The 25,871-nt window shown below is 37.9% G+C and overlaps 2 protein-coding genes across 2 annotated transcripts in view; one reads left to right on the top strand and one right to left on the bottom strand.

Annotated features, from left to right (window-relative positions):
* Positions 1 to 236: 236 nt before the first annotated feature.
* On the bottom strand, positions 237 to 1,462 carry Nubp1 (NUBP iron-sulfur cluster assembly factor 1). The gene is made up of 2 exons (XM_067766995.1): positions 1,358 to 1,462; positions 237 to 1,296 (listed from the first exon to the last, which is right to left on the bottom strand). The coding sequence occupies exon 2, from the start codon at positions 1,249 to 1,251 to the stop codon at positions 313 to 315; it is 939 nt and encodes a 312-aa protein (XP_067623096.1). The 5' UTR covers positions 1,252 to 1,296; positions 1,358 to 1,462; the 3' UTR covers positions 237 to 312.
* Positions 1,463 to 3,752: 2,290 nt separating this feature from the next.
* The window catches only part of LOC137240558 (integral membrane protein 2B), a 62,504-nt gene continuing 40,385 nt past the window's right edge, over positions 3,753 to 25,871 (top strand). Inside the window, exon 1 of the mRNA XM_067766994.1 lies at positions 3,753 to 4,071. Coding sequence (XP_067623095.1) covers positions 3,946 to 4,071 — 126 coding nt within the window. The 5' untranslated portion in view covers positions 3,753 to 3,945. The remainder of the gene's footprint in view (positions 4,072 to 25,871) is intronic.

Below are 25,871 nucleotides of genomic sequence, written 5' to 3'. Positions count from 1 at the left end.
AACTTAGCAGAAATCGTTACAATACCGTCTAACTATAACATAACTTCAACGAATTACTTCGCCTCTAACAAAGCCATCCTCAGCTTTGATGACTAATGTGCGCCGGTTTTTCTAAATAGCATCTTTTTCCTACTAAGTTTTTTTTTATGATAGAAAATACCTTTTCCTGTCCGAAAATCCTTAGTACTTTAATAGAATCTACAGTTTACTTTCTTCTGCAACAAAATAAACAAAAATGGTAGTGAAGGCCGATCTTCTTATATTTTTACATATTTCTTATTATCAAATCCATTATATTACAAAAGTTCAAACTCAGGCTCCTAATCCTGCAACGATTTTCTGGCAAATGCCTGCTAGGGCATCAGTCGTTGAATTTTTCATGTTTGTTATATCTTCACCGCTATCACAAGCTTTTGTCACGTCCGGATCCAATGGCAAGGCACCCAAATATGGCACTTCCATTTCAGCACACATCGCCGCAGCGCCACCTGTCTTAGCTGGGAAAATCTCAGATGTTTCACCACAATGACCGCAACGAAAAGCGCTCATATTCTCTACAACACCCAAAATTCGTATATTTTGTTTTTTACAGAAATTAATTTCTTTGCGAACATCAAGTAGCGATACCTCTTGTGGTGTTGTTATAATTAAAGCACTTAGCGTGTTCGGGACACTGTCATCACTACGCAAATATGATACAACTGATAAGTGTTCATCTGAAGTGCCTGGTGGTGTATCCAAAAGTAACAAATCCAATTGACCCCAATCAACTTCACTTAAAAATTGCCGAATCATACCATTCTTTTTGGGACCACGCCAAATAATGGCGTCATCGGGTGAGCCAAGTAAAAAACCAATGGACATAAGGCATAAATTATCATCTACACCAACTGGCGACCATCCCGAACCGGATTGGTGTACATTTTCACCTTCAACGCCAAGTAAACGTGGTTGTGAGGGCCCACAAATATCAACATCTAAAACACCGAAGTTGCGGTCGGGATATAACCTTGCCAAATAACGCGAGAGTAATGTAGTTACTGTGCTCTTGCCTACACCACCTTTACCAGACAGTACCAACAATTTTTGTTTGACTCCAAGCATAGATTGTACAACAAGCGCTTTGCCGGGATCTTCCATTTTCATGTTTGGATCACTGCAGAGTCTTTGATTGGGGCACCCAGCACAAGCGCTTGCTTTGCCAGCATTGTCCGTGCCCACACCGGGACAGTTTTCGGGCTCAGCTTGCATTGCCGATATAGTATCAGGTGTGCGTTGTGAAATCTGTTAATACCACTGCAATATATTTAATCATAATTAAAATACGTGGTATGCGAATAAGGCGAGATTAACTCACCAATTTCAGTATGGGTCTTTTAAACAAATCGAGAACTTATTCAGAACACAATAAACACAAACAATTTCCAGTATAACCCAATTAACAGCTGATTGAGAACCAAATCTGAAAGAAAGAAGAAGAAAACAGCTGTTCGACACCTTTCAATATGTACCCGCTGCAAGGAGTTTGGATTTCGCCATAACGCCGTAATTAAGGGCCAATTAATGGTGACTTAAGACCAAATTAAACTTCCTTAACCCTAACGGCATAGTCGTAACCATACCCATATCCATAACCATATCCAATGTGATCGATTAATGGTGCCTATATCAACAACATTCAGGTTGATATTTTAGAAATCTTTTATTTTGATTTTAAGTATAAAAATTTATTTTATTTATTTTTGAGCTTAAATATTTTCATACTAATTAGAATTTTCTTGTTTTGAAGTTATTCAAAAATTTTAAGTTAACACGAAAACTCAATTAAAAATTATTTTAAAAATTAAAGTAAAGAATACAAAGTAGTTAACACTATAGTGCCTTAACCTAAAAGTCGTGAAAATTTCATAAAAATGAAGAAAACGCAAAAAATTACAAACATAGTCCATAAATTGATACACACGAAGTAACCTGACTATCTATATCGTAAGCTTATTTTTCTGCAATCATCAAGATCGATGCTTCTTCTTAAGCACATTAGATACCGCACGCTAACCTCTGAGCGCCAATTCTTTGTTACTGCAATACGTCTTTGGAACTCCCTACCTACAAGTCTTCGACTCTCAAGTAATGCTCTGCATTTCAAAAAAGAGCTAACATCATTTTTTAACGACTCTTAAATTGGATCTCAAATTGTTGTTGTTAAAATATTCATTTCTAAGTCCTTTTCCTTTCTCTGTGTCTTCTTCCTTTATTTGTTAAATACTATCTATAACCAACTATAACCAGCCAAATGTTTTCTTCACTACTGCTCGTCTTTTAATATTTATTAATTACTTTTCTTTACTTTTAAGATTTACATTTACATACATAAATATTTCACTATTATCTGTTATATTTAATTTAATTTGATTAATCTAATTTATTATTATTATAATGCTCAATTTTTATAGCTCATGCTATTCATGACTAGCACTGTTAAATAATTTGCCAAAATTGTTGTGCCAGGAACAAATTTTCAAATACATACATACATACATACATATTCCACAAAAATAAGCCTCTTAGTCAAAACGTGTCCAAAACAGTGAATAAAATCTACAAAAAGTTATTAAATTCACCAACTCAAATATTTTTAGGTTATGAATATGGCGAAAAAGCGAAAACCAATTGGTTGGCTATGGTATAGTTATGGCGTTAGCGTTATGGTATGGCACCACTACTCGATTACATTGATTTCGCTAAGGTTGGTTCGATCAGCTGTTTTATCTGGTTACGGCTTTATGCTTATAAGTCACCATTAATTGACCCTTTATAACCATAATACCTTAACCAGAGAAAACAGCTGATCGAACCTACCTTATGGAAATCAATGTATTCGATTAATGGTTCCATACCATAACGCTAACGCCATAACTATACCATAGCCAACCAATTGTTTTTGGTTTTCGCCATATCCATAACTTAAAAATATTTGAGTTGGTGAATTTAATAACTTTTTGTAGATTTTATTTAATGTTTTCGATACGTTTTGACTAAGAGACTTATTGATTGTGGAATATGTTTGCAATTTTTTGCATTTTCCTCATTTTTATGAAAATGTCAGATGTTTAAAGGTATGGCACCATTTCGATCACAATGCAGATGGTTATGGTTACGACTATGGCATTAGGATTAAGGAAGTTTAATTGGCACTTAAAGGGCGCGCTTTGGACCCAGGATCACGAATCCATTTGAATTTTTATTTATTTTCGGAGATATTTGCAAACAAAATTTAAAATTTTCATGTGGTTGTTGTAGTTTTGATGATTTTGGTGGGCCCACAAGAAAAACTGTGGGTAACTGCTTTGCGCGGACATAGTTTTGATCTCCAAACCGTTGTTGGACCAACCCAGGGTAATTTTTTGTATGCGCGGCCGAAGGCCGCCAATGCAAAAAGGTGTTCTGCGCAAAAATACTATGGATCCCACCCCCGGTTGCGGAGCGCTTCGGCGTATTTTTCGGTTTTTTGGAAATATATTTTCAACGACTTAAAATTTTTCTTTTACGCCTTCGGATTCATGGTCCTCCCAGTTTTAGCATTTGTGAGCTAAAATAAAGAATTACCGTCGTACCCTGTTCTATCGTTCCGCTAAATTTTTTCGCCCTAACTGAGTGGTTATTTCAACTATGCGCCATGTAGACGGACTATAAATATACGAATCGCATGCAACTCTGTGCTAGTGTAACATTCTTCATGTTTTGCTTTGCGATGTATTCATATTTTTCTTCTGAAAGAGAAAAAAGGTTTAATCGCGCAGAACTGCTTAATTGCTAGAAAAATCGAATTATTTATTCAATTTAAAAATTCAAAGAAAAATTTTCAAATCAGAAATATCAAAATTTATTATCCCGAAAGGCGCAACTTATTTGAAATTCTTTGGTGCTTTTTCAAACTGCAGAAATATGACGATTTTAACTAAACCATCGAATGAAAAAAAATCAGAAAAGGTGCCGTTACCATTGGCATTGGGCGGACACGACGATGCATCATCATTCCGAGGAGGAGCACCACATGGCACACTTTTGGGCGTAAGTTTTTATTTTTTCTTGTATTACCTCTCAAATGAAAGCTTCAAATTTGATTATGATATATCGTATATCGAAATATTTAGAAATGACTTAGTGCTATAAATCTATTAAATTTAAGCAAATCTTATTGAAATAACCTTGCACTTTTTGCCTTCGCTGTATACCCACAGCAAAAAATACAACGCACTTGCATTGCACCTATATATTTCCTTTACAAGTGTATATATACATACATAAGTATATACATATGTTCTATATTGATGTTTTATAAATCTACACTTGTACTCGCGCGTGTGTGCCTATATACATACTTATATGCTTAAAAAGGTATGTATGTATATTGGTATCGTGTGTCCTTTCCACAAGGTGTTTATATTATATATGTATGTACATTGATTTTCTTCCGTAAGTTGGATAAAACAAACAAAAATAACAGTATTGATTGTATTAATTAATCGATCTATCGAATGTTAAATATTTCCAATGCAGTCTAATAGTAACAATTTGTTTAAGCTTCTAAACGGAAATATGAAAATTTATATTTATTATCTACTTGATGTAACTTGTGGAAAATTGTCCATTTTGAAAAGCGCAATACAAAGCTTTATAGCTTCAGAGTTTCCGCAACCCAATTGTCAACCGCACGAGGGGAATCCTGACACAAATATGAATGGATCATAAATATATTCATTCGTTGATCTCTACTAAAGTTAGACACATAGAATGGTGCCGGTCCTGGCGGTATGCCTTTTAGTTTCATCTCAACCAGACAACATGGTTTCTCGTTGGTAAACTACAAAAAATCTTTTGTATACAAAAGATATTCAAAACTCTATGTCCCGAAAACTGGAAGTACATGGCAGAGCTGTAAAACTGTGCAATCATTTGAAATTGTAAATCATTGATTTAAGAATGCTTTCTCTTCATTCATTCATTCCTTGCTAAGGAATGTGGCTTAAAAGCTAACCCATCCTTCATTCAGTAGTGGAAAAAAAAAGAATGCACTCCCTAACTCATTCGAAGGAAGAATGGAGTAATTGAATTGAACACAAAAATTTTTCAACACAGAAAAATCATTCAAATGAATGCAGCCTTTGCTGAGTGTGCACTAGAGGTTTACGCCGATCACTTTATCGGCGGCGGCGGCGTAGGCTCTATTATATACCGGCGAAGGCGGCGCGCCGGCGTACGCCGGTGTTCTTACTTTAAAAGCTTGATTTTTCTATTTAGAAAAATAATATTTAGGAAAGGTTTTGTTTATATGTATTTCCGGGGTTTTTGCATCAAAATCTCGCAGACCGTTCAAAAATTTTCAGGAGTAGCTCCTTGCGAAGGGATTGTCCCTCGTTCGCTTGCTCCAGAGAGGCTTCGAACCTAACCCCGGTCTTTGGAATTGGTACTGCTGCGTCTTGTGAAAAGAAATAGAGATACATAAAATAGTCACACATTTGCCTGTATATCTCGTGCAAAGCGTAGTTTCACCTAGGGTTAACTCCTAATAATCGTCGCGAACACAATTTCTTTAAATCATTTGTCCCTCCTTGGCGGTCACGCATAAAGGCGACTTAGGGTTGCTATTAATGGTCTATTAATACTCATGACTATCGTGGCACAGGGCACCTCCAGTTTTTTCGGCTGTTTTTAAGAGCTACAATTTCCGATGTGCGAAGAGTAGGAATCCCTACCACCAGTCGCTACCACGCCTCCTGCGCATCACACCATATGCCAGTACAGAAGCTATAGGACTGCGACTTCGAACTCATACCTTCGTCGACGTCACTTTCCTAGAAGCTCTATGTGTAGCTCCGAAGATTTTCCAACGGATGCTTTTGTCGCGCTATGCTACCGAGCTACACCTTGAAACGTTAGGGAGTGACTATTTGGCCAAAGATGCCGCCCTCGAAATCATAAGCAGTCTAAGTGGATGTCATGTGGATGGGTACAATTTTTAAAATGTAGACCAAAGATTGCAGACGTTTGTGTTCAGAACATTGATTTCAATAGTCTTCGTTAAATTAAATTTAGAATGAAAGTCGACGGATTTTAAGTTGAAAGTTGTTAACTACTGTTTTCCGGCCTTACGATATAGGAGCTCATTATAGATGACCGCGTAGCTTCAGTTTTCAGACAAGTTCGACTGTCCACTACGTTAGGGTAGTATCACACACGGTCATTAGTTCCACTGTCTTGGGAAAGCTTTTGCTTCACCACTTTGAGTGTTCTTGCGAAGGACAAAGCCTCACCTGGTAGATATATGTGCCTACGTATTCACATTTGTAAAAGGAGCCGTATCGTGTAGGTGATATTTAAACTTGGTTGATAGGCTATAATCAATGTGATTCACTCCAAGGGACTAGTTTTGGATAGGGTGTTGAAGGATGAAGTGTGAAAATCAAAATTAACATTTCAGACGCTATTGTATAGTTTCGCAAATAAACAATAGATGTTTGAATGCAAGACTTAGTGATTTTTCAAACCCTTCTCATAAGTACATATGTATATCCTCAACTTAAGTATGAGGTAAGAATAATTTCAAAGGAGTGTTTATGCCCCTAGAACCTGCTAAAGGATTTTGCATCACTGATTTCGCTTATTCTTGAGGACAATTTAAAAACAAGTTCGCCTTGGGTCATTTTATTCGAATTAATTTTTCATTATTAATTTTTTCAAAATGCAAAGTGAGCATATACATTTATTATATAACTTTTCTTTTAGTATATTTTAATAATTTCCTGAATTGGGTGATGCAAAATCCGTGTTAAGCTAACATCGAAAGCGCCTGTTATTTTAAATAACTTTTGAATAGTTATAAAGAGTTAAATTTCGCAATTAGTTTCTTATAACTGGCAGGGATGCGCATCCGTTGATACCACTTTCGACCATATGCGACCAATTTTCGACATGAACAATAAATGGCCTAAACAGTCTTAAACGAGTAGAAAATATAGTAATGCGCCGGACGCCGCGTCGCCACGCCGAAATTTTTTTACCTTCGGCGGCGGCGGCGACGTTTATCGGCGGCGTATATCTCTAGTGTGCACACACTTTTTTAGTACCAATCAATTGTGAAAAATGTCGTACATGCACAAAATCCGCTCAAATATCACATGGTTGCATTTAATTAAAGCCACTTCAAAATATCAACACAAAAATTTAATTATTGTCCGTGATGACCAGTTTTTTTCCATATTTAAATGACAACAAAGTACGAAGAAGTTAACTGGAAAAGTATTCCTATTGAAATTTTCCTAAAGATTTAATAATAAAAAAAGCAAATTACAATATTTCAACATCTCTGCCTGAAAAAGCCTGAATCACTGTAGGATCATGCCATGGAAATAGACATATGTTTATCGAAATTTTCGGAATTAGGAAGCTCGAACGAAATCGCCGATGGACCTATGAACTTTGATGTATTTAAATGACTTAAACTCAAGTATCTGGTTTTGTTATGTTATCGATAAAAAATATCCACAATGTGTTCATTTACAAAATCCATTTTACAACAATAGCAAAATAAGTAGTAACATTTTGACATATAGCAAGAAAGCAATAGATTGTCTTTGCGAAGTTTCAGCGAATTCTACTATATCTTCATGTCTTTTGAATACTTTATTTAATCAAGAGCCCTATGGTTTTATGTAAGCGAGTTATCCGCGAGATTTACCTTAAAAGGAAACCGATCAACTTACAAGAGCCTAACATTTTTTGATCTCACACGATTAATTAAAAAAAAAATCAACCCAATTACGAAGTATACAAAATCTGCTATAAAGTAATATTTCCTGTATGTCTTATGTTTGGACACCATGAAGATGATTTAAGACTTTCCTGGTTTATAATTAACTACTTGTTTGTTTGTTTTCGAAATGGTACCGTCGCAATATACCAGTAAATGCTTCTTTCTTTTCAGTTGGTCTTAAACAAACAAAATAATTCATATTCAATAATTATAAGCCGATGTTAAGCTCATGAATTCTTAAATATTAAACTACTTGAATAATTAGAAGGGGCTATTTTTGCCATTGACCAATTTTACGCCTTTTTGCACCCAACTCCTAAATTGATTTAACATATCTGATGGCAATGAAAGTATACAAAAAAATAACCTTGGGGAAAAAGTATTTAGTACTGAATGGAAAAATGTGTGCATTCATTTCAAGTTTACATTCACTAAAGATTGGGAATGGTTCCTACATTCACACTCTATATTGAATTATATTTTACCATTCAATAACACACACACTTTAGCTTTGAGTTAAAGTATTTTAAGCCATTCAGGAATGGAGATTTATAATATGCAACCAAAAAATCACAAATTTTTAAAAGTGCTGAGAGAATGCACACTCAATTGATTCAATCTTTTTACAGCTCTGGTACATGGTTGTTGTTGTTGTAGCAGTGCTTCGCCCCACCTAACAGCCGCGACCGATCACAAATTGTCATCAATATCCTCTAACGGGAGTCCAAGGAAACTTGCTGTTTCAACAGGGGTGGACCATAAGGAAAGGTGTGTTAGAGGCGTTGGTTCCACATTACAATTAAAGAGATGGTTGGTGTCATGTGGGGACACATTGCAGGCGGGGCATACATTTTGTATGTCGGGGTTGATTCTGGATAGGTAAGAGTTTAACCTGTTACAGTATCCAGAACGAAGTTGAGCAAGAGTGACACGCGTTTCCCTGGGGAGTATGCGTTCCGCTTCCGCGAGTTTTGGATACTTTTCTTTAAGTACTGGATTCACCAGGCAATTCCCGACATAACGGTCCGACGCCTGTTTGTGGAGTTCACCAAGGACCTGCTTGTGTTTTTTCGCTTCATACGGCTGGGTTCTCAGGTGCCGTATTTCCTCAAAATGCTTACGGAGATTACTCCTTAAGCCCCTAGGCGGTGCTGGCTCATCAATCAGATGTCTGTTGGGATGCCCAGGTTTCTGGGTATTCAACAGGAACTGTTTGGTCAGCATCTCATTTCTCTCCCTGATGGGGAGTATTCGCGCCTCATTATGCAGATGGTGCTCTGGGGACATAAGAAGACAGCCCGTGGCGATTCTGAGAGCAGTATTTTGGCAGGCCTGTAGCTTCTTCCAGTGGGTAATTTTTAGGCTTGGCGACCATATGGGTGACGCGTAGCACGTAATCGGCTGGCTAATTGCTTTGTATGTAGTCATGAGCGTTTCTTATTCTTTTCCCCAAGTACTGCCAGCGGGGGATTTGAAGATTTTGTTACGGCTCTGAATTCTCGGAACAATTGCGGCTGCGTGCTCACCAAAATGTAGATCCTGATCAAACGTCACACCCAAGATTTTGGGGTGTAGGACAGTCGGTAGCGTGGTGCCATCGACGTGGATGTCCAAAATGGTCGACATTTGGGACGTCCATGTTGTAAATAAGGTCGCGGAAGATTTAGTCGGTGATAATGCCAGGTTTAGCGAGGCGAAAAAACTGGAGAGATCAGGGAGGTAGCCGTTTATTCTATTGCAAAGCTCATCCATCTGTGGGCCTGGGCCTGTGGCCATTATTGTGCAGTCATCGGCGTAGGAAACGATTGTGACTCCTTCCGGTGGTGAAGGTAGCTTAGATATGTAGAAATTAATCAAAGTGGGGACAGGACACCACCCTGTGGCACCTCTTGTTTAATTCTTCTTGGTTTTGATGTTTCGTTTCTAAATTGCACCGATGCCTGCCGACCACCCAGATAATTTGCGGTCCACCTTTTAAGACATGGGGGAAGGGTAGACCCTTCCAGGTCTTGCAGTAACGAGCCATGGTTGACCGTATCAAAAGCTTTTGATAGGTCTAGCGCTACGTTGTTGTTGTTGTTGTTGTTGTAGCGATTAGGTTACTCCCCGAAGGCTTTGGGGAGTGTTATCGATGTGATGGTCCTTTGTCGGATACAGATCCGATACTTTCCGGTAACGCAGCACCATTAAGGTGCTGGCCCGACCATCTCGGGAACGATTTATATGGCCACATTGAACCTTCACCCCATCCCTCCCTCCCCACCCCCAAGTTCAATGGGGAGCTTGGGGTCGCCAGAGCCTCGTCTGTTAGTGAAACGGGATACGCCGCTCGAAGGTGAGGTTGACAATTGGGTTGGAGAAGCTATATATTGCGCTACACAACCCCTTGAATCCCAGCGCTTCTATGGTGGAGGTTTTGATTTAAACCGCAATTTATCTGGGTGCTAATGGCATTTAGCGCAGTGGTAGTGCTATGGAGTTTTCTGAAGCCATGCTGATGACAGGCTATTTGCAAATTTGCTTGGAAATAGGGGAGCAAAATGGCTTCAAGCGATAGGAGAGATATCGGACGATACGACTCTCCTATGTTAGCTGGTTTCCCAGGCTTTAGTAGCGGGACCACCTTGGCCATTTTCCATTTTTCGGGTATGACAAAGGTGGAAAGAGACAGGTTGAAGACATGCACTAAATATTTGAAACCCTCCCTCTGGTTCATGGTGCTATGGATTAGTTATTATTTAAAAATTCTTTCGCAATTTAATGAAATTTGACGTAGCATATTTGAACCATTAAGCTTCCACTTGGTTCTTGCTGTTGTTGCTGTAGCGATGAAGACACTCCCGAAGGTTTTGCGGAGGGAGTGCTATCGATGTTGATTGTCCTTTGCCGGATATAGTTCATTCTGGCACCATTAAGGTACCAGCCCGGCCATCTTGGGGAAAGATTTACTATCACTACATTTAACCTTCTAGGCCATTTATCGAAAGAGAAAAATTAATAAAAAACCTCTTTGAGAGTCTATTAAAGCTCCCCAAACCTCTGGAATAACTTCCACTTGGTGACGAGCAACGCTGATTGTAACTTTGCAAGGTAGATACTGTGTGGGTCTTGCAAATCTTATTATCCCAATACCCGCAGCGAATGGGTACGACAGGCACTTTTGCTACATTTAACTCCCAGTCCGATATGTCCGTAGTTGTCACCATAACCGAGCAAATGCCTTGACCATGAACGCTGACCGGCACGTGCCTGTTTCTGAAGAGGCATAACTTTTAAAACTTCATCACGATGTGCTGACCCCACAAAGAAATCGATAGATTTCTTCTGAGTGGATTTCTCATCATGTACCAAAAGATCCAATCTTCGAAACTTTAGTTAAAACTGCAAACTTATTTGCTGAGTTCTTCAAATCGAACTTAATTTCAGGAACAGCTGACGATGTATTAAGTGTGGACGATTTTTCGACAAATTTAGGCGTACAGTTGTTGTAATTATTGAAGATGATATTGTAAGTGATATAAGTGACTTAAAAAGCTCAAAGCTTTCTTCAATTTTAATGACAAGCAATGCATTGGCTTTGTCACTGAACCTTTACAATTGTTGTTCAATCTTTGGCAAAAAAGTAGCTTTCTGATGATTCGAAGGTAGCCCATGTCACCCCCATACATAAATCTGCGAATCTAGGAAAATATTTTTATCGGAAACCGCCTATGGCAGCAGAGGAAGAGGAAGATACCTCCGCTGGAAGGACGGGGTGAACAACGATTTATGTTGCTGTTGTTGTAAAACGATTTATATTCCCTTGCTTCTTGTTTTTGTTGTAGCTGTAAGGACTCTCGCTTATGTTTTGGGGAGTGTTATAGATGTTGATGATGCTTTGCCGGAGGCAGATCCGGTACGTTCCGGAAACAAACACCATTAAGGTACTAACCCGACCATCGCGGTAACGATTTAGTATGACCACATGAAATCTACACCATGAAATCTACACCATAGATCCATGAGGAACTTGGGGTCGGCAGAGCCACGACTGTTAAAGAAACAGGATTCGCATTGGTAGGTGCGGTTGACAATTGGGTTGAAGAAGCTATAAATTGCGCTGGCAACCCCTTAAAAGGGTTGCGCTACACAACCCCTTGAATCAATTTGGTATTTTAGTCGCCTTTTTCGACAGGCATACCTGTCGCGGATATATGCTGTTAAAAATTGGCGCCAGTTAGCAGAACGAAAAACCGACTAGCGCGCCTTGGTGGACGGTCATAACCGGTTAAACGGTAAAGCACCAATAAGCTAAGTTAGTGAATAAGATAAATGTGACACTTCTAATTATTTTCCAATTTCAAAGCTCTCAAACTTCACATTCGTTTGCGTTTCTTCTCAATACGATTTCGGGCGTGAGTGCTCAACGATTACCAATCTATTTGTTTTCTCGAAATACTGCATCTCGTAGTTCCTTCGGGAATTTCTGGAAGATGCTATTTATACACACATTTCAAAAGCTTCTGATAGCGGTTGTCACAATTTACTGCAAAGTAAGCTAAACTCAATGGGCTTTCACAATCAGTTTATTTTGTTGTTGTTATTTTAGCGATAAGGTTACTCTCCGAAGGCTTTGGGGAGTGTTAGCGATGTGATGGTGCTTTGCCGGATATAGATCCGGTACGCTCCGGTAACACAGCACCATTAAGGTGCTAGCCCGACCATCTCGGGAACGATTTATTTGGCCACATTAAACCTTCAAGCCATACCTCCCTCCCCACCCTCAAGTTCCATGAGGAGCTTGGGGTCGCCAGAGCCTCGTCTGTTAGTGAAACAGGATTCGCCGCGGATAGGTGAGGTTGACAATTGGGTTTGGAGAAGCTATATATTGCGCTGGCAAGCTGAAAGGGTTGCGCTACGCAGCCCCTTGTATCTGGTATTTTAGTCGCCTCTTACGACAGGCATACCTACCGCGGATATATGCTGCCCCCTAACCCTATGGGTGTTTATTTTGTAGCTGAGGTCTATGTGACTTATAGGGTTAACTTTGCGGAAGTGTGTATTGTATGTATGTATGTATGTATTTATTTGAAAATTTGTTCCAAGCACAACAATTTTGACAAATTATTTAACAGTGCTAGTCATGAATAGCATGAGCTATAAAAATTGAACATTTATAATAATAATAAATTAGATTAATCAAAATAAATTAAATATAACGGACAATAGTGAAATATGTAGGTATGTAAATGTAAATCTTAAAACTAAAGAAAAGTAGTTAATACATATTAAAAGACAGCAGTAGTGATGATAAGCTTTGGCTGGTTATAGATTGAATAGTATTTAACAAATAAAGAAAGAAGACACAGAGAAAGGAAAAGGACTTAGAAATGAACATTTTAACAACAACAATTTGAGATCCAGTTTAAGAGTCGTTAAAAAATGATGTTAGCTCTTTTCTGAAGTGCAGAGCATTACTTAAGAGTCGAAGACTAGTAGGTAGCGAGTTCCAAAGACGTATTGCAGTAACAAAGAATTGGCGCTCAGAGGTTAGCGAGCGGTATCTGATCAGTTGTCTACATTGCGTCCTCTGGCAGCATACAAGGTCTCTGTTGTTTTTAACTTCCAATAATAATGCCAGTTGCTGCCCTCAAATTCCAATCTTCGCTCTTTATTTAATTTTTCCCTTAGGTTCGGATAGAGTTCGATTTCTTATCTTTCCTTTCTTTTTCATTCCCTTCTTTTCCTTCCCTTCCCTTTTTTTCATTTTCTATCCGGACCCATGACCAAAATCGTAAAGAGTTTTTGCAAAGTTTCTCCTCCATGCTGTATGCAGTTTGTTTAAACATCTTGAATTCAATTCGAATCGAATTGCAAACGGAGCTCACACGGTCAACCCACCTTTCTTGGTTCCAATGCGGAAAACTACATACATTAGTATTGATTGTTTCTTTTATTCATTGGCAAATGGAGCGGCTGTTCGCCTAGGTATTTCGTAAACCAGGCACTAGAACAAAAACAAGTAAGGAAGGTTAAGTTCGGGTGTAACCAAACATTACATACTCAGTTGAGAGCTATGGTGGCAACATAAGGGAAAATAACCATGTAGGAAAATGAACCGAGGGTAACCCTGGAATGTGTTTGTATGACATGTGTATCAAATAAAAGGCATTAAAGATTATTTTATGAGGGAGTGGGCCATAGTTCTATAGGTGGACGCCATTTAGGGATATAGCCATAAAGGTGCATCAGGGTTGACTCTAGAATGCGTTTGTACGTTATGGGTATCAAATGAAAGGTGGTAATGAGTATTTTAAAAGGGAGTAATCCTTAGTTCCATAGGTGGACGCCGTTTCGAGATATCGCCACAAAGGTGGACCAGGGGTGACCCTAGAATTTGTTTGTACAATATGGGCATCAAACGAATGGTGTTAATGAGTATTTTAAAAGGGAGTGGGCCTTAGTTCTATAGGTGGATGCCGTTTCGAAATATCGCCATAAAGGTGGGCCAGTGGTGACTCTAGAATGTGTTTGTACTATATGGGTATCAAATTAAAGGTATTACTGAGGGTTTTGAAAGGGAGTGGTGGTTGTTGTATAGGTGGTCGCCTTTTCGAGATATCGCCATAAAGGTGGGCCAGGGGTGACTCTAGAATGCGTTTATACGATATGGGTATCAAATGAAAGGTGTTAATGAGTATTTTAAAAGGGAGTAATCCTTAGTTCCATAGGTGGACGTCGTTTCGAGATATCGCCATAAAGGTGGGCCAGGGGTGACCCTAGAATTTGTTTGTACCATATGGGCATCAAACGAAAGGTGTTAATGAGAGTTTTAAAAGGGAGTGGTGGTTGTTGTATAGGTGGTCGTATTTTCGAGATATCGCCATAAAGGTGGACCAGGGGTGACCCTAGAAATTGTTTGTACAATATGGGTATCAAAAGAAAGGTGTTAATGAGTATTTTAAAAGTGAGTAATCCTTAGTTCCATAGGCGGACGCCGTTTCGAGATATCGCCATAAAGGTGGACCAGGGGTGACCCTAGAATTTGTTTGTACAATATGGGCATCAAACGAAAGGTGTTAATGAGTATTTTAAAAGGGAGTGGGCCTTAGTTCTATAGGTGGACGCCGTTTCGAAATATCGCCATAAAGGTGGACCAGGGGTGACTCTAGAATGTGTTTGTACGATATGGGTATCAAATTAAAGGTATTAATGAGAGTTTTAAAAGGGAGTGGTGGTTGTTGTATAGGTGGTCGTATTTTCGAGATATCGCCATAAAGGTGGACCAGGGGTGACCCTAGAATTTGTTTGTACAATATGGGTATCAAAAGAAAGGAGTTAATGAGTATTTTAAAAGGGAGTGCGCCTTAGTTCTATAGGTGGACGCCTTTTCGAGGTATCGTAATAAAAGTGGACCAGGGGGACTCTAGACTTTGTTTGTACGATATGGGTATCAAATGAAAGGTGCTAATGAGTATTTTTAAAAGGGAGTGGGCCTTCGTTCTATAGGTGTTCGCCTTTTCGAGATATCGCCATAAAGGTGGACCAGGGGTGACTTTAGAATATGTTTGTACGATATGGGTATCAAATGAAAGGTGTTAATGAGTATTTTAAAAGGGCGTGGGGCTTAGTTCTATAGGTGGACGCCTTTTCGAGATATCGCCATAAAGGTGGACCAGGGGTGACTCTAGAATGAGTTTGTACGATATAGGTATCAAATTAAAGGTATTAATGAGAGTTTTAAAAGGGAGTGGTGTGAGGGCGTTTTCCAGATATCGACCAAAATGTAGACAAGGGTGACCCAGAACATCATCTGTTGGATACCGCTAATTTATTTATATATGTAATACCTGCCAAGATTTTAAGGGTTTTTTATTTCGCCCTGCAGAACTTTTTCATTTTCTTCTACTTAATATGGTAGGTGTCACAACCATTTTATAAAGTTTTTTTTAAGTTATATTTCGCGTCAATAAAACAATTTTTCTTTTTTCGTAATTTTCGATATCGAAAAAGTGGGCGTGGTCATAGTCGGATTTCGTTCATTTTTCATACCAAGATAAAGTGAGTTCAAGTAAGCACGTGAACTAAGTTCATTAAAGATATGTCGATTTTTGCTCAAGTTATCGTGTTAACGGCCATACGGAAGGACAGACGGACGACTGTGTATAAAAACTGGGCGTGGCATCAACCGATTTGCAGTTAACGTCATAAAATCTATGCCCCTACCAAATTTCAAAATGATTGGTTAATTTTTGTTCGACTTATGGCGTTAAAAGTATCCTAGACAAATTAAATGAAAAAGGGCGGAGCCACGCCCATTTTGAAATTTTCTTTTATTTTTGTATTTTGTTGCACCATATCATTACTGGAGTTGAATGTTGACATAATTTACTTATATACTGTAAAGATATTAAATTTTTTGTAAAAAAAAAATTTTTTTTAAAAGTGGGCGTGATCCTTCTCCGATTTTGCTAATTTTTATTAAGCGTACATATAGTAATAGGAGTAACGTTCCTGCCAAATTTCATCATGATATCTTCAACGACTGCCAAATTACAGCTTGCAAAACTTTTAAATTACCTTCTTTTAAAAGTGGGCGGTGCCACGCCCATTGTCCAAAATTTTACTAATTTTCTATTCTGCGTCATAAGTTCAACTCATCTACCAAGTTTCGTCGCTTTAGCTGTCTTTTGTAATGAATTATCGCACTTTTTCGGTTTTTCGAAATTTTCGATATCGAAAAAGTGGGCGTGGTTATAGTCCGATATCGTTCATTTTAAATAGCGATCTGAGATGAGTGCTCAGGAACCTACATACCAAATTTCATCAAGATACCTCAAAATTTACTCAAGTTATCGTGTTAACGGACGGACGGACATGGCTCAATCAAATTTTTTTTCGATCCTGATTATTTTGATATATGGAAGTCTATATCTGTCTCGATTCCTTTATATATGTAACCAACCGTTATCCAATCAAACTTAATATACTCTGTGAGCTCTGCTCAACTGAGTATAAAAAAATAATAAAAATTTGACACGTAAAGTCTGAAATTCTAGAATTCTTTATTAAAATATGTACTTCTGGGTATGTGTATGTAAAATATATGTATATGCATGGGTAATAAATGTCTCGTCAACACTTTATAAACGAATTTCTAACATTTCATATCGCTATTAACAGCTTTGTTAAAAAACAGAAAGTAAGTCATCATCACACTGAACTTAGAACTTGTTATTTGGTTTTATTGTAGCAACAATTACTGTTCTTTCACACGTATGTATATACATATGTACATAAGTACATTAATTAATTATTATTGAAATGAATACAAAAAAAAAAACAACAACGCAATGCGTGTCTTTTAAATTTCAATTTTAAGGTTAATGCTTTCCATTGGGGTCCTTTTTAAGATGAGGATTTCGGGAAAAAACTTAATTGGTGTTTTTTCTGTATTACCCTAGTACATATACATACATATGGGCGTTTTACCAAATCAGACCCCTCCCACTAATAATAAATCTCACTGGTCAAAAACTTTTAAATACGTTCACCTAAGGGCTACGCATTTATATTTTAATTCCTGTGTGCATTTGGTTATTATTAATAGGTAGATAAAAAGATAGTTCTTGATATGGCATTGCGACCATTGGTCTATTATGTCCTCAACTCCTTCCCAACACCTGCCGACTTCTCTGATGAAGCCAAGTAGTTCCTTTGGCTTAAGGGTTTGAATGTGGGAATGCTCTGGTCATGGCGAGCCAAAAAAACGTAGCCCTACGTCTTGAGATGGCGTCACATTCCAAGAGGATATGTTCCAACGTCTCCGCTGAACGATCACAGACCCTTACGTAACTAAAGCCCTTACCACTTTAGTTAGACCTATAACCGAATACGGATCAATAGTCTGAAATCCTCGATATGAAGTTCATGCAGATAGGCTATAATCAATACAGTAGCAATATTTACTTTTTAAGTCGGTTGAAGTTGATCAATATTCCAACTCTTGCAAATCGTAATATTTATGGCTAAAATACTGAATGAACTGATTTGAACGAAATATACTTCAATGCCCCTTCACGAACGTGAAGACATTACAAACCTCCTCTTTTGAGCCAGTGTAGACTAATTTCGAATAAAATAAGCCTTATGGGTGTTTGTGTCACGATTCGAATTTATTTATATATATAACGAAACTTTGTATTATAAAGAAAATAAGTGTCCTATCCTTTCTAAACTCAAACCAAAAAATATAAAAAAGTCCATTTATTTAACAATTTGGTTTTTTTGCAAACGGGCTTAAAAAAACGCAACAACTAGCTAAACAGTTCCATCATGGCGGAGCCAACCAGGTGGTGGAAGGCAATCAGCTAACCGATACTTTTTTTTAGCTGTTTTTACATTCCAATTTCTGGCGCAGTACGATTTTAACACTACAACGGAAAATTACACCCTGCCGCCAGCTGTTATATTCGTTTATCTGCATATTCGTATGTCCTTTTCATTTGCTTCTTCACAATAGTTCTCTTCTTTTGGTCGATTGTTGCTTCAGCGATTTCATTGAAACCGCCTAGCCAACTCAACTGGCTTACTTTGTGTTGCTCTTTTCTATGCATTTCGATTATCGTCCAGATATTGTTGTTGTATCGATAGGGATACTCCCCGAAGGCCCTGGGGAGTGTTATCGATGTTTAAGGTCCTTTGCCGGATGCAGATCCGGCAACAAGCTTAATGGTGCTAGCCCAACCATCTCGGAAACGATTTGGTATGACCACATGAAACATTCTGGGCCATAACACCCTCCCACTTCCTAGATCCATGAGGAACTTGGGGTCGGCAGAGCCTCGGCTGTTAAAGGATTCGCCACGGTTGACAATTGGGTTGGAGAAACTATATATTGCGCTGGCAATCCCTTGAAAGGGCTGCGCTATACAACCCCTCGAATCAATTTGGTATTTTAGTCGCCTCTTACGACAGGCATACCTACCGCGGGTATATTATTTAGCAACCTAACCCGTTGGGGTATGTTAGTGTTTTAGCAGTGTTATCTACCTAGTGTTTTATTTTCACTAGCTTGCAAAAAAATGCAGCTAATGTAGTATATGTCTAACTTCTAACTGTTTATATATAATACTCAGGCGATGATTTTTATTCTGTTGGCGAGAAGTTTTAGATCTCAACGCTTAACAAACCTCCGCCTATCAACAACTCGGCAAAAACACAAAACAAAATTCGTGCGTCATGCGGATGTGCCCCTCGTGTCGTTTGGGCGTGCCATAGGAGGTAATCCGTTGGGGTTATTATTACTATTAACCGGCAGGTATCACTCGATTGTATGCCCAATTTATTTAGGTGGCTATTGAGTATACAATGTCCTGTAATAAATACTATAGCTGTTTTCTCGACTGCCTGCTAAAATTTTTTTCCTTTAAACACAATTTGATGTTCTACAGTGCCCGTTATTTGTATCCTGTCGACATATTTAACACCCAAGGAACAGCTGATTGGCACAAGAAATTTTTTTCATTTCCTGTTTCACATCACTGCATCCGGCTTCATATTAAGTTTTTAAATTCTTCCACCAACTTTTCAAGATATATTTCCTTCACTATGCTAAGCTTTTTACCTCTAACTGCCTTTGTGCAAAAAATTCACACAGTTTTTAACAAAATATTTTGTATTTAAAATTTTTTTTGACAGTCTCTTTTCCCCGCGAACACCGTTCTTAATGTAAATACCCTAAACCCGCTTTAGAGGAAAGCAACCTCCCCAGAGAGACGCGCGTCACTTTATCTCAACTTCAATCTGGATACTGGAACAGGTAAGAGTATCCAGAATCAACCACGGCATACATAATGTATGTCTTGCTTGTAACATGTTCAATATGAAACCAACCATTTTTTCAAGTGCAATGTGGAACTAACGCCTCTAACACCCCTTTCCCTCTTGTTAAAAATAGAGTTGTGAACTTTCTAGATAAATCGAACTTTTTCAGCCCCATGCAATTCGGATTTCGATCCAGACTCTCAACAGAGGACGCTCTACTAGATTTCTGCTCAAAGGTGTACAAAGCTCTAGATAGTAAAAGTAACTGTGCTGGTTTATTTTTCGACATAACAAAAGCTTTTGATATGGTAGACAGGAATATACTTCTGGAAAAAATACATAGTGCAGGTTTTCGTGGCTTTATGTACAAATGGTTTACATCTTATCTTTCTAATAGAATACAAAAAGTTAAAGTGGGTAGTTACTACAGTAGCCTGCAGGAAGTTAATCTGGGCGTACCCCAAGGCTCTGTCCTTGGCCCGGTACTGTTCCTCATTTATATTAATTCAATTTTTTCAATTCCATTGAAGGGCAAAACGACTGCCTTTGCAGATGATCTTGCCATTGCGTATAGTACAACGAGTTACTTCGAACTAATATGTGATATTAGCCACGATGTACATATGCTGAGGACTTGGTTTGCTTCACACAAGCTACTAGTTAGTAATAAAACGAAGTTGATGTATTTTAGCATTGCTCCCAAAGAATTTGAGGCTTGTGATCTTTTTTTTCATTCAGCAGAATGCGCACGTTTTAACATGCATCATATGGCGTGCACTTTGAATGGCACGAAAAGTTCATTTGCAACCAACGTTAAATGCAGTGATAACTGCTTCAGGATTGATGTTGTTGAAAATTTCAAATACCTAGGCATTATAATCGATAATCATTTAAATTGGTCTGCACACATTCAGAAACTAAAACATTACTTTCTGTACACTACCCGTCACTTCTATCGTCTCAAAAAGTGTTGCACTATGTCCACTCTAAAATCTGTTTACTATGGTCTAGTCCAATCGAAACTTCAATATGGGATTACCTGCTGGGGTGGCGCCTCGGCTAGTAAGTTGTCACCCATTGTAACACTCCAAAAGGGAATTATAAGACGCATATGTGGCGCAAACTACAGGTCTCACGCTATGATATCCTTTAGGAGACTAGATATACTACCATGTCGTCATCTATATTTATTTAAAGTCCTAAAAACGTTCTTTATTAGATCGGGGTACTTAGAAAGTTATCCTTCTGAAGTCTACAACCTTAGGAGCAATCTGCTTCCATCGGTACAAATCCCGCATGCTAGGACATCTCACTTCAGAAGTTTTTATACATACACGTCGTGCAAAATGTTCAACACTCTCCCTACTTCTGTACAAGTTATAAGAAATCTTAACCTATTTCAAAATAAAATAAAAATGTATCTGATTAGTTTTAGCCACTACGATCTAGAAGCCTTGCTGAGGACGTTGTTGTAAGCCATATCTAACTTTTTTAACTATATCAACTGTTTCTCTATCGGAACCTTAACTAATTAACGAATTATCAATTGTTTCTCTATCGTAATCTTAACTAATTATCTGAATTATTATGAGTTTATTCTATAATATTATTAAAAACTATACACCCCACACTGAAAAAGAATTTTTGATACTGCAAATTCTTTGTACTCCCGTTAGAGGATATTGATGGCAATTTGCGAGTAGTCGCACCTAGTGGATGGGGCGAAGCACTGCTATAACAACAACAGACTCTTACATCCATTAGTAGCGCTGCCACACTTCCTCAATAATTTATAACAAATATTTAACAGCACGTTGAGAAAATGTAATCGAATTTATCATATCGACAAATTTATCTGCCAGTTGCGTAATCCCCATATTAACAGGCAGTCGAGAAAATGGCCCTAGGGTTATTTTTTAAAAGGCCTATGAACGCCCTATAACGATTTGCACTATAACATCCTAATAGTAACTTAAATTGTTTTAAACCTGGCGTATTGCGCCAGTGCTCTTCTCCCTCTCTTCTAGCAGTAAATTTTTAAAAGTTTTCAAATTGTAAAGTTAGCAAGACCGAAGTCTGAACTACATATATATTGGTGACCACATCGCGGACGATAAAAATTTGACGGAGCCGCAAAAATATATAGGCAATTATAATAAATAACAATCATCATCAATGAATTTTATACAATGAAGTCGCTAAATGTCACTGTACGCCATTTGAAAGCTTAGCTACGTGAAATGGACATTTTCAATATAATTTGAAAGTAGATATTATAGGGGCGTGGAAAATCGCTAAAATGTAGTAGAAAATCATAAATGTTTTGTTTACGCAGCTATAACTCATAAACGGATGAATCGATTTTAATATTTCTTTTTTGCCGTAAACCTTTGAAATATTTGACTATGTTCTACATCAAAAATAATACTTGATACTTGAAATAAATAAATATGAAACAAATAACATTTTTTTCAAAAAAATGCAGTACATGTGTTTGTTCACTGTGATCTGTACGAGCAAACTTGCTTTGAGTGGGACATTCATATCACATTATGCGTTACATACATACATCGCATTCGGTAGCGTTATTTAACTTCGGAAGTACATTGATACGTTCGTATTTTCATTTCATATCACCTTGTTGATATGCCAAGTTGATGCAACATAAATGGTTAAGAATTTTATTTATTTAATTTAAATTTGCATTGTGGCTTCACAGCAACTAGAAGAGTGTTCCTGTGAAGACCGATCTATTCGAAAAAGTTCTTTTCACGGTTAGATTTGCTTGAAATTTGGTAGCCCTTTGGCTAGATTGGTATGTATTTGCGATACTTTTTTCCGGAAAATGAACCAAAAAGCAATTGATGAGCGGGTGTATTTAGGTGTCCGATTAGAAATTTGTCAGAACCGGCCGGATCGGACCACTATAGCATATATACTCCATACAACCCATTTTTCAGAAAAAGAGGATTTTTGTCATATCTTCCTCAATTTATCGGATTGAAGCTTCAAATCACCATATGCTTTCGTATATTGCACACATTGTTTGAAAAAATGGATGAGATCGGTCTATATATAGTATATATCCCCCACAACCGATTGTTCAGATAAGAAACTTTTCGTATTTACTGCCCCATTTTAAGAGCTAGAGGCTTCAAATTTCAACGAATGCTTACGTATATAGCATATATTGTTGTCTGAAAAAATCATAGAGATCGGTGGTATATATATTATATACCCCATATAAACTGCCATTTTGCCCTTTTTTACGGCTAGAAGCTTAAAATTTCATCAAATACTTACGTTTACGTCATATATTGTTGAAATATGTGATTCGTAGTCATAGGTTTTACATGCAGACCACAAAAAACGTGAAACTTTGCATCCTTACACAAAGTACCTACCTATTTTTATACTCAGTTGAGCAGAGCTCACACAGTATATTAACTTTGATTGGTTGTACAGGTATAAAGGAATCGAGACAGATATAGACTTCCATATATAAAAATCATCAGTATCGAAAAAAAATTTGATTGAGCCATATCCGTCCGTCCGTCCGTTAACACGATACCTTGAGTAAATTTTGAGGTATCTTGATGAAATTTGGTATGTAGGTTCCTGGGAACTCATCTCAGATCGCTATTTAAAATGAACATTATCGGACTATAACCACGGCCACTTTTTCAATATCGAAAATTTCGAAAAACCGAAAAAGTACGATAATTCATTACCAAAGACGGATAAAGCGATGAAACTTGGAAGGTGAGTTGAACTTATGACGCAGAATAGAAATTTAGTAAAATTTTGGACACTTTTAAAAGAAGGTAATTTAAAAGACTGTAATTTGGCAGTCGTCGAAGATATCATAATGAAATTTGGCAGGAACGTTACTACTATTACTATATGTATGCTTAATAAAAATTAGCAAAATCGCAAAACGACCACGCCCACTTTAAAAAAAAAATTTTTTTTAAGTCAAATTTTAACAAAAAATTAAAAATCTTTACAGCATATAAGTAAATTATGTCAACATTCAACTCCAGTAATGATATGGTGCAACAATATACAAAAATAAAAGAAAATTTCAAAATGGGCGTGGCTCCGCCCTTTTCCATTTCATTTGTCTAGGATACTTTTAATGCCATAAGTCGAACAAAAATTTACCAATCCTTGTGAAATTTGGTAGGGCCTTAGATTCTAGGACGATAACTGTTTTCTGTGAAAAAGGGTGAAATCGGTTGAAGCCATGTCCAGTTTTTATACACAGTCGACCGTCTGTCCTTCCGCTCGGCCGTTAACATGATAACTTGAGCAAAAATTGATATATCTTTCTTAAACTCAGTTCACGTACTTATCTGAACTCACTTTGTATTGGTATAAAAAATGGCCGAAATCCGACTATGACCACGCCCACTTTTTCGATATCGAAAATAAAGAAAATTGAAAAAAATGCCATAATTCTATACCAAATACGAAAAAGGTGTGAAACATGGTAATTGGATTGGTTTATTGACGTAAAATATAACTTTAGAAAAAAACTTTGTAAAATGGGTGTGACACCTACCATATTAAGTAGAAGAAAATGAAAAATTTCTGCAGGGCGAAATCAAAAGCCGTTGGAATCTTGGCAGGAATACTATTCGTGGTATTACATATGTATATAAATAAATTAGCGGTACCCGACATTGGGGACCCTGGTCCACATTTTGGTCGATATCTCGAAATCGCCTTCACATATACAACCACCACCACTCCCTTTTAAAACCCTTTATTCCTTTAATTTGATACCCATATCGTACAAACACATTCTAGAGTCAACCCTGGTCCACCTTTATAACGATATGTCGAAAAGGCGTCCACCTATAGAACTAAGGCCCACTCCCTTTTAAAATACTCATTAACACCTTTCATTTGATACCCATATCGTACAAACAAATTCTAAAGTCACCCCTGGTCCACCTTTATGGCGATATCTCGAAAAGGCGTCCACCCATAGAACTAAGGCCCACTCCCTTTTAAAATACTTATTAACACCTTTCGTTTGATACCCATATTGGACAAACGCATTCTAGAGTCACCCCTGGTCCACCTTTATGGCGATATCTCGAAAAGGCGCCCACCTATAGAACTAAGGCCCACTCCCTTTTAAAATACTTATTAACACCTTTCGTTTGATACCCATATTGTACAAACGCATTCTAGAGTCACCCCTGGTCCACCTTTATGGCGATATCTCGAAAAGACGTCCACCTATAGAACTAAGGCCCACTCCTTTTTAAAATACTCATTAACACCTTTCATTTGATACTCATATCGTACAAAAAAATTCTACAGTCAGCCCTGGTCCACCTTTATGGCGATATCCCTAAATGGCGTCCACCCATAGAACTATGGCCACTCCCTCTTTAAATACTCTTTAATACATTCCATTTGATACACATGTCATACAAACAAATTCCAGGGTTACCCTAGGCTCATTTTCCTACATGGTGATTTTCCCTTATTTTGTCTCCATAGCTCTCAACTGAGTATGTAATGTTCGGTTACACCCGAACTTAGCCTTCCTTACTTGTTTATTTTATATTTATCTTAAAAATCGTTTAGGTATGTACATCTGTTCACTATATATTTCTTATCTTATACAGCCGATTATTTGGAGATTACGAATGGGATAAGATTATTGTTCAGCCCCATTCATGAAAGGTATGAAGTCTTCGGCACATCCGAAGACAGTCCCGTCCTTACTTGCTTTTGTTTGTTTTAAAGCAAGCAACGGGGCAGTGCCTCGGGACAGCTTAAGCGCAGACTGAGCAGTGGAAGGAGTAAAGTCTGCGGTATACTGTGCTGATTCGGAAATAAACGGTCCTACAAGCTGCCAGATCACTGTAGCGTTTTTCAGGCAAAATTAGTAGCCGTAACCAAAACAGTAGAAGTACTGGAAGAAAATAGTTTAAACTGCAGCCGTGTCAACTTCTATATTGACAGCTAAGCAGCAATTAAGGCAATAATCTGGCAAAGCAGAGCATCTAAAAGTGTGTTAGAGTGTAAGTAATCGCTTGAAACAATCGGGACAGGGAGAAGCATGCATCCGAATTGGTTCTCAGGGCATATTGGAATAGAAGGGAATGAAAAAGGGCGCATCCCTCTAAGCATTCACCTTAGACATCCCAATTAAAATGGGCGAAATTAAGACAAGGCGAGAGGTGTACATGATCGACCAAGTGGGAAAGGCGTGGTTTCAAGCGCGATCGTC

This window comes from Eurosta solidaginis, chromosome 2, assembly GCF_040869045.1.
Source record: "Eurosta solidaginis isolate ZX-2024a chromosome 2, ASM4086904v1, whole genome shotgun sequence".
NCBI lineage: Eukaryota > Metazoa > Arthropoda > Insecta > Diptera > Tephritidae > Eurosta > Eurosta solidaginis.
The sequence above is the reverse complement of the archived record's forward strand: the minus strand, read 5'-3'. Positions and strand labels throughout refer to the sequence as shown.

Bases quoted from the DNA above. Each gene is read 5' to 3' on its own strand.
- Nubp1 (XM_067766995.1), bottom strand. From the start codon at position 1,251: ATGCAAGCTGAGCCCGAAAACTGTCCCGGTGTGGGCACGGACAATGCT.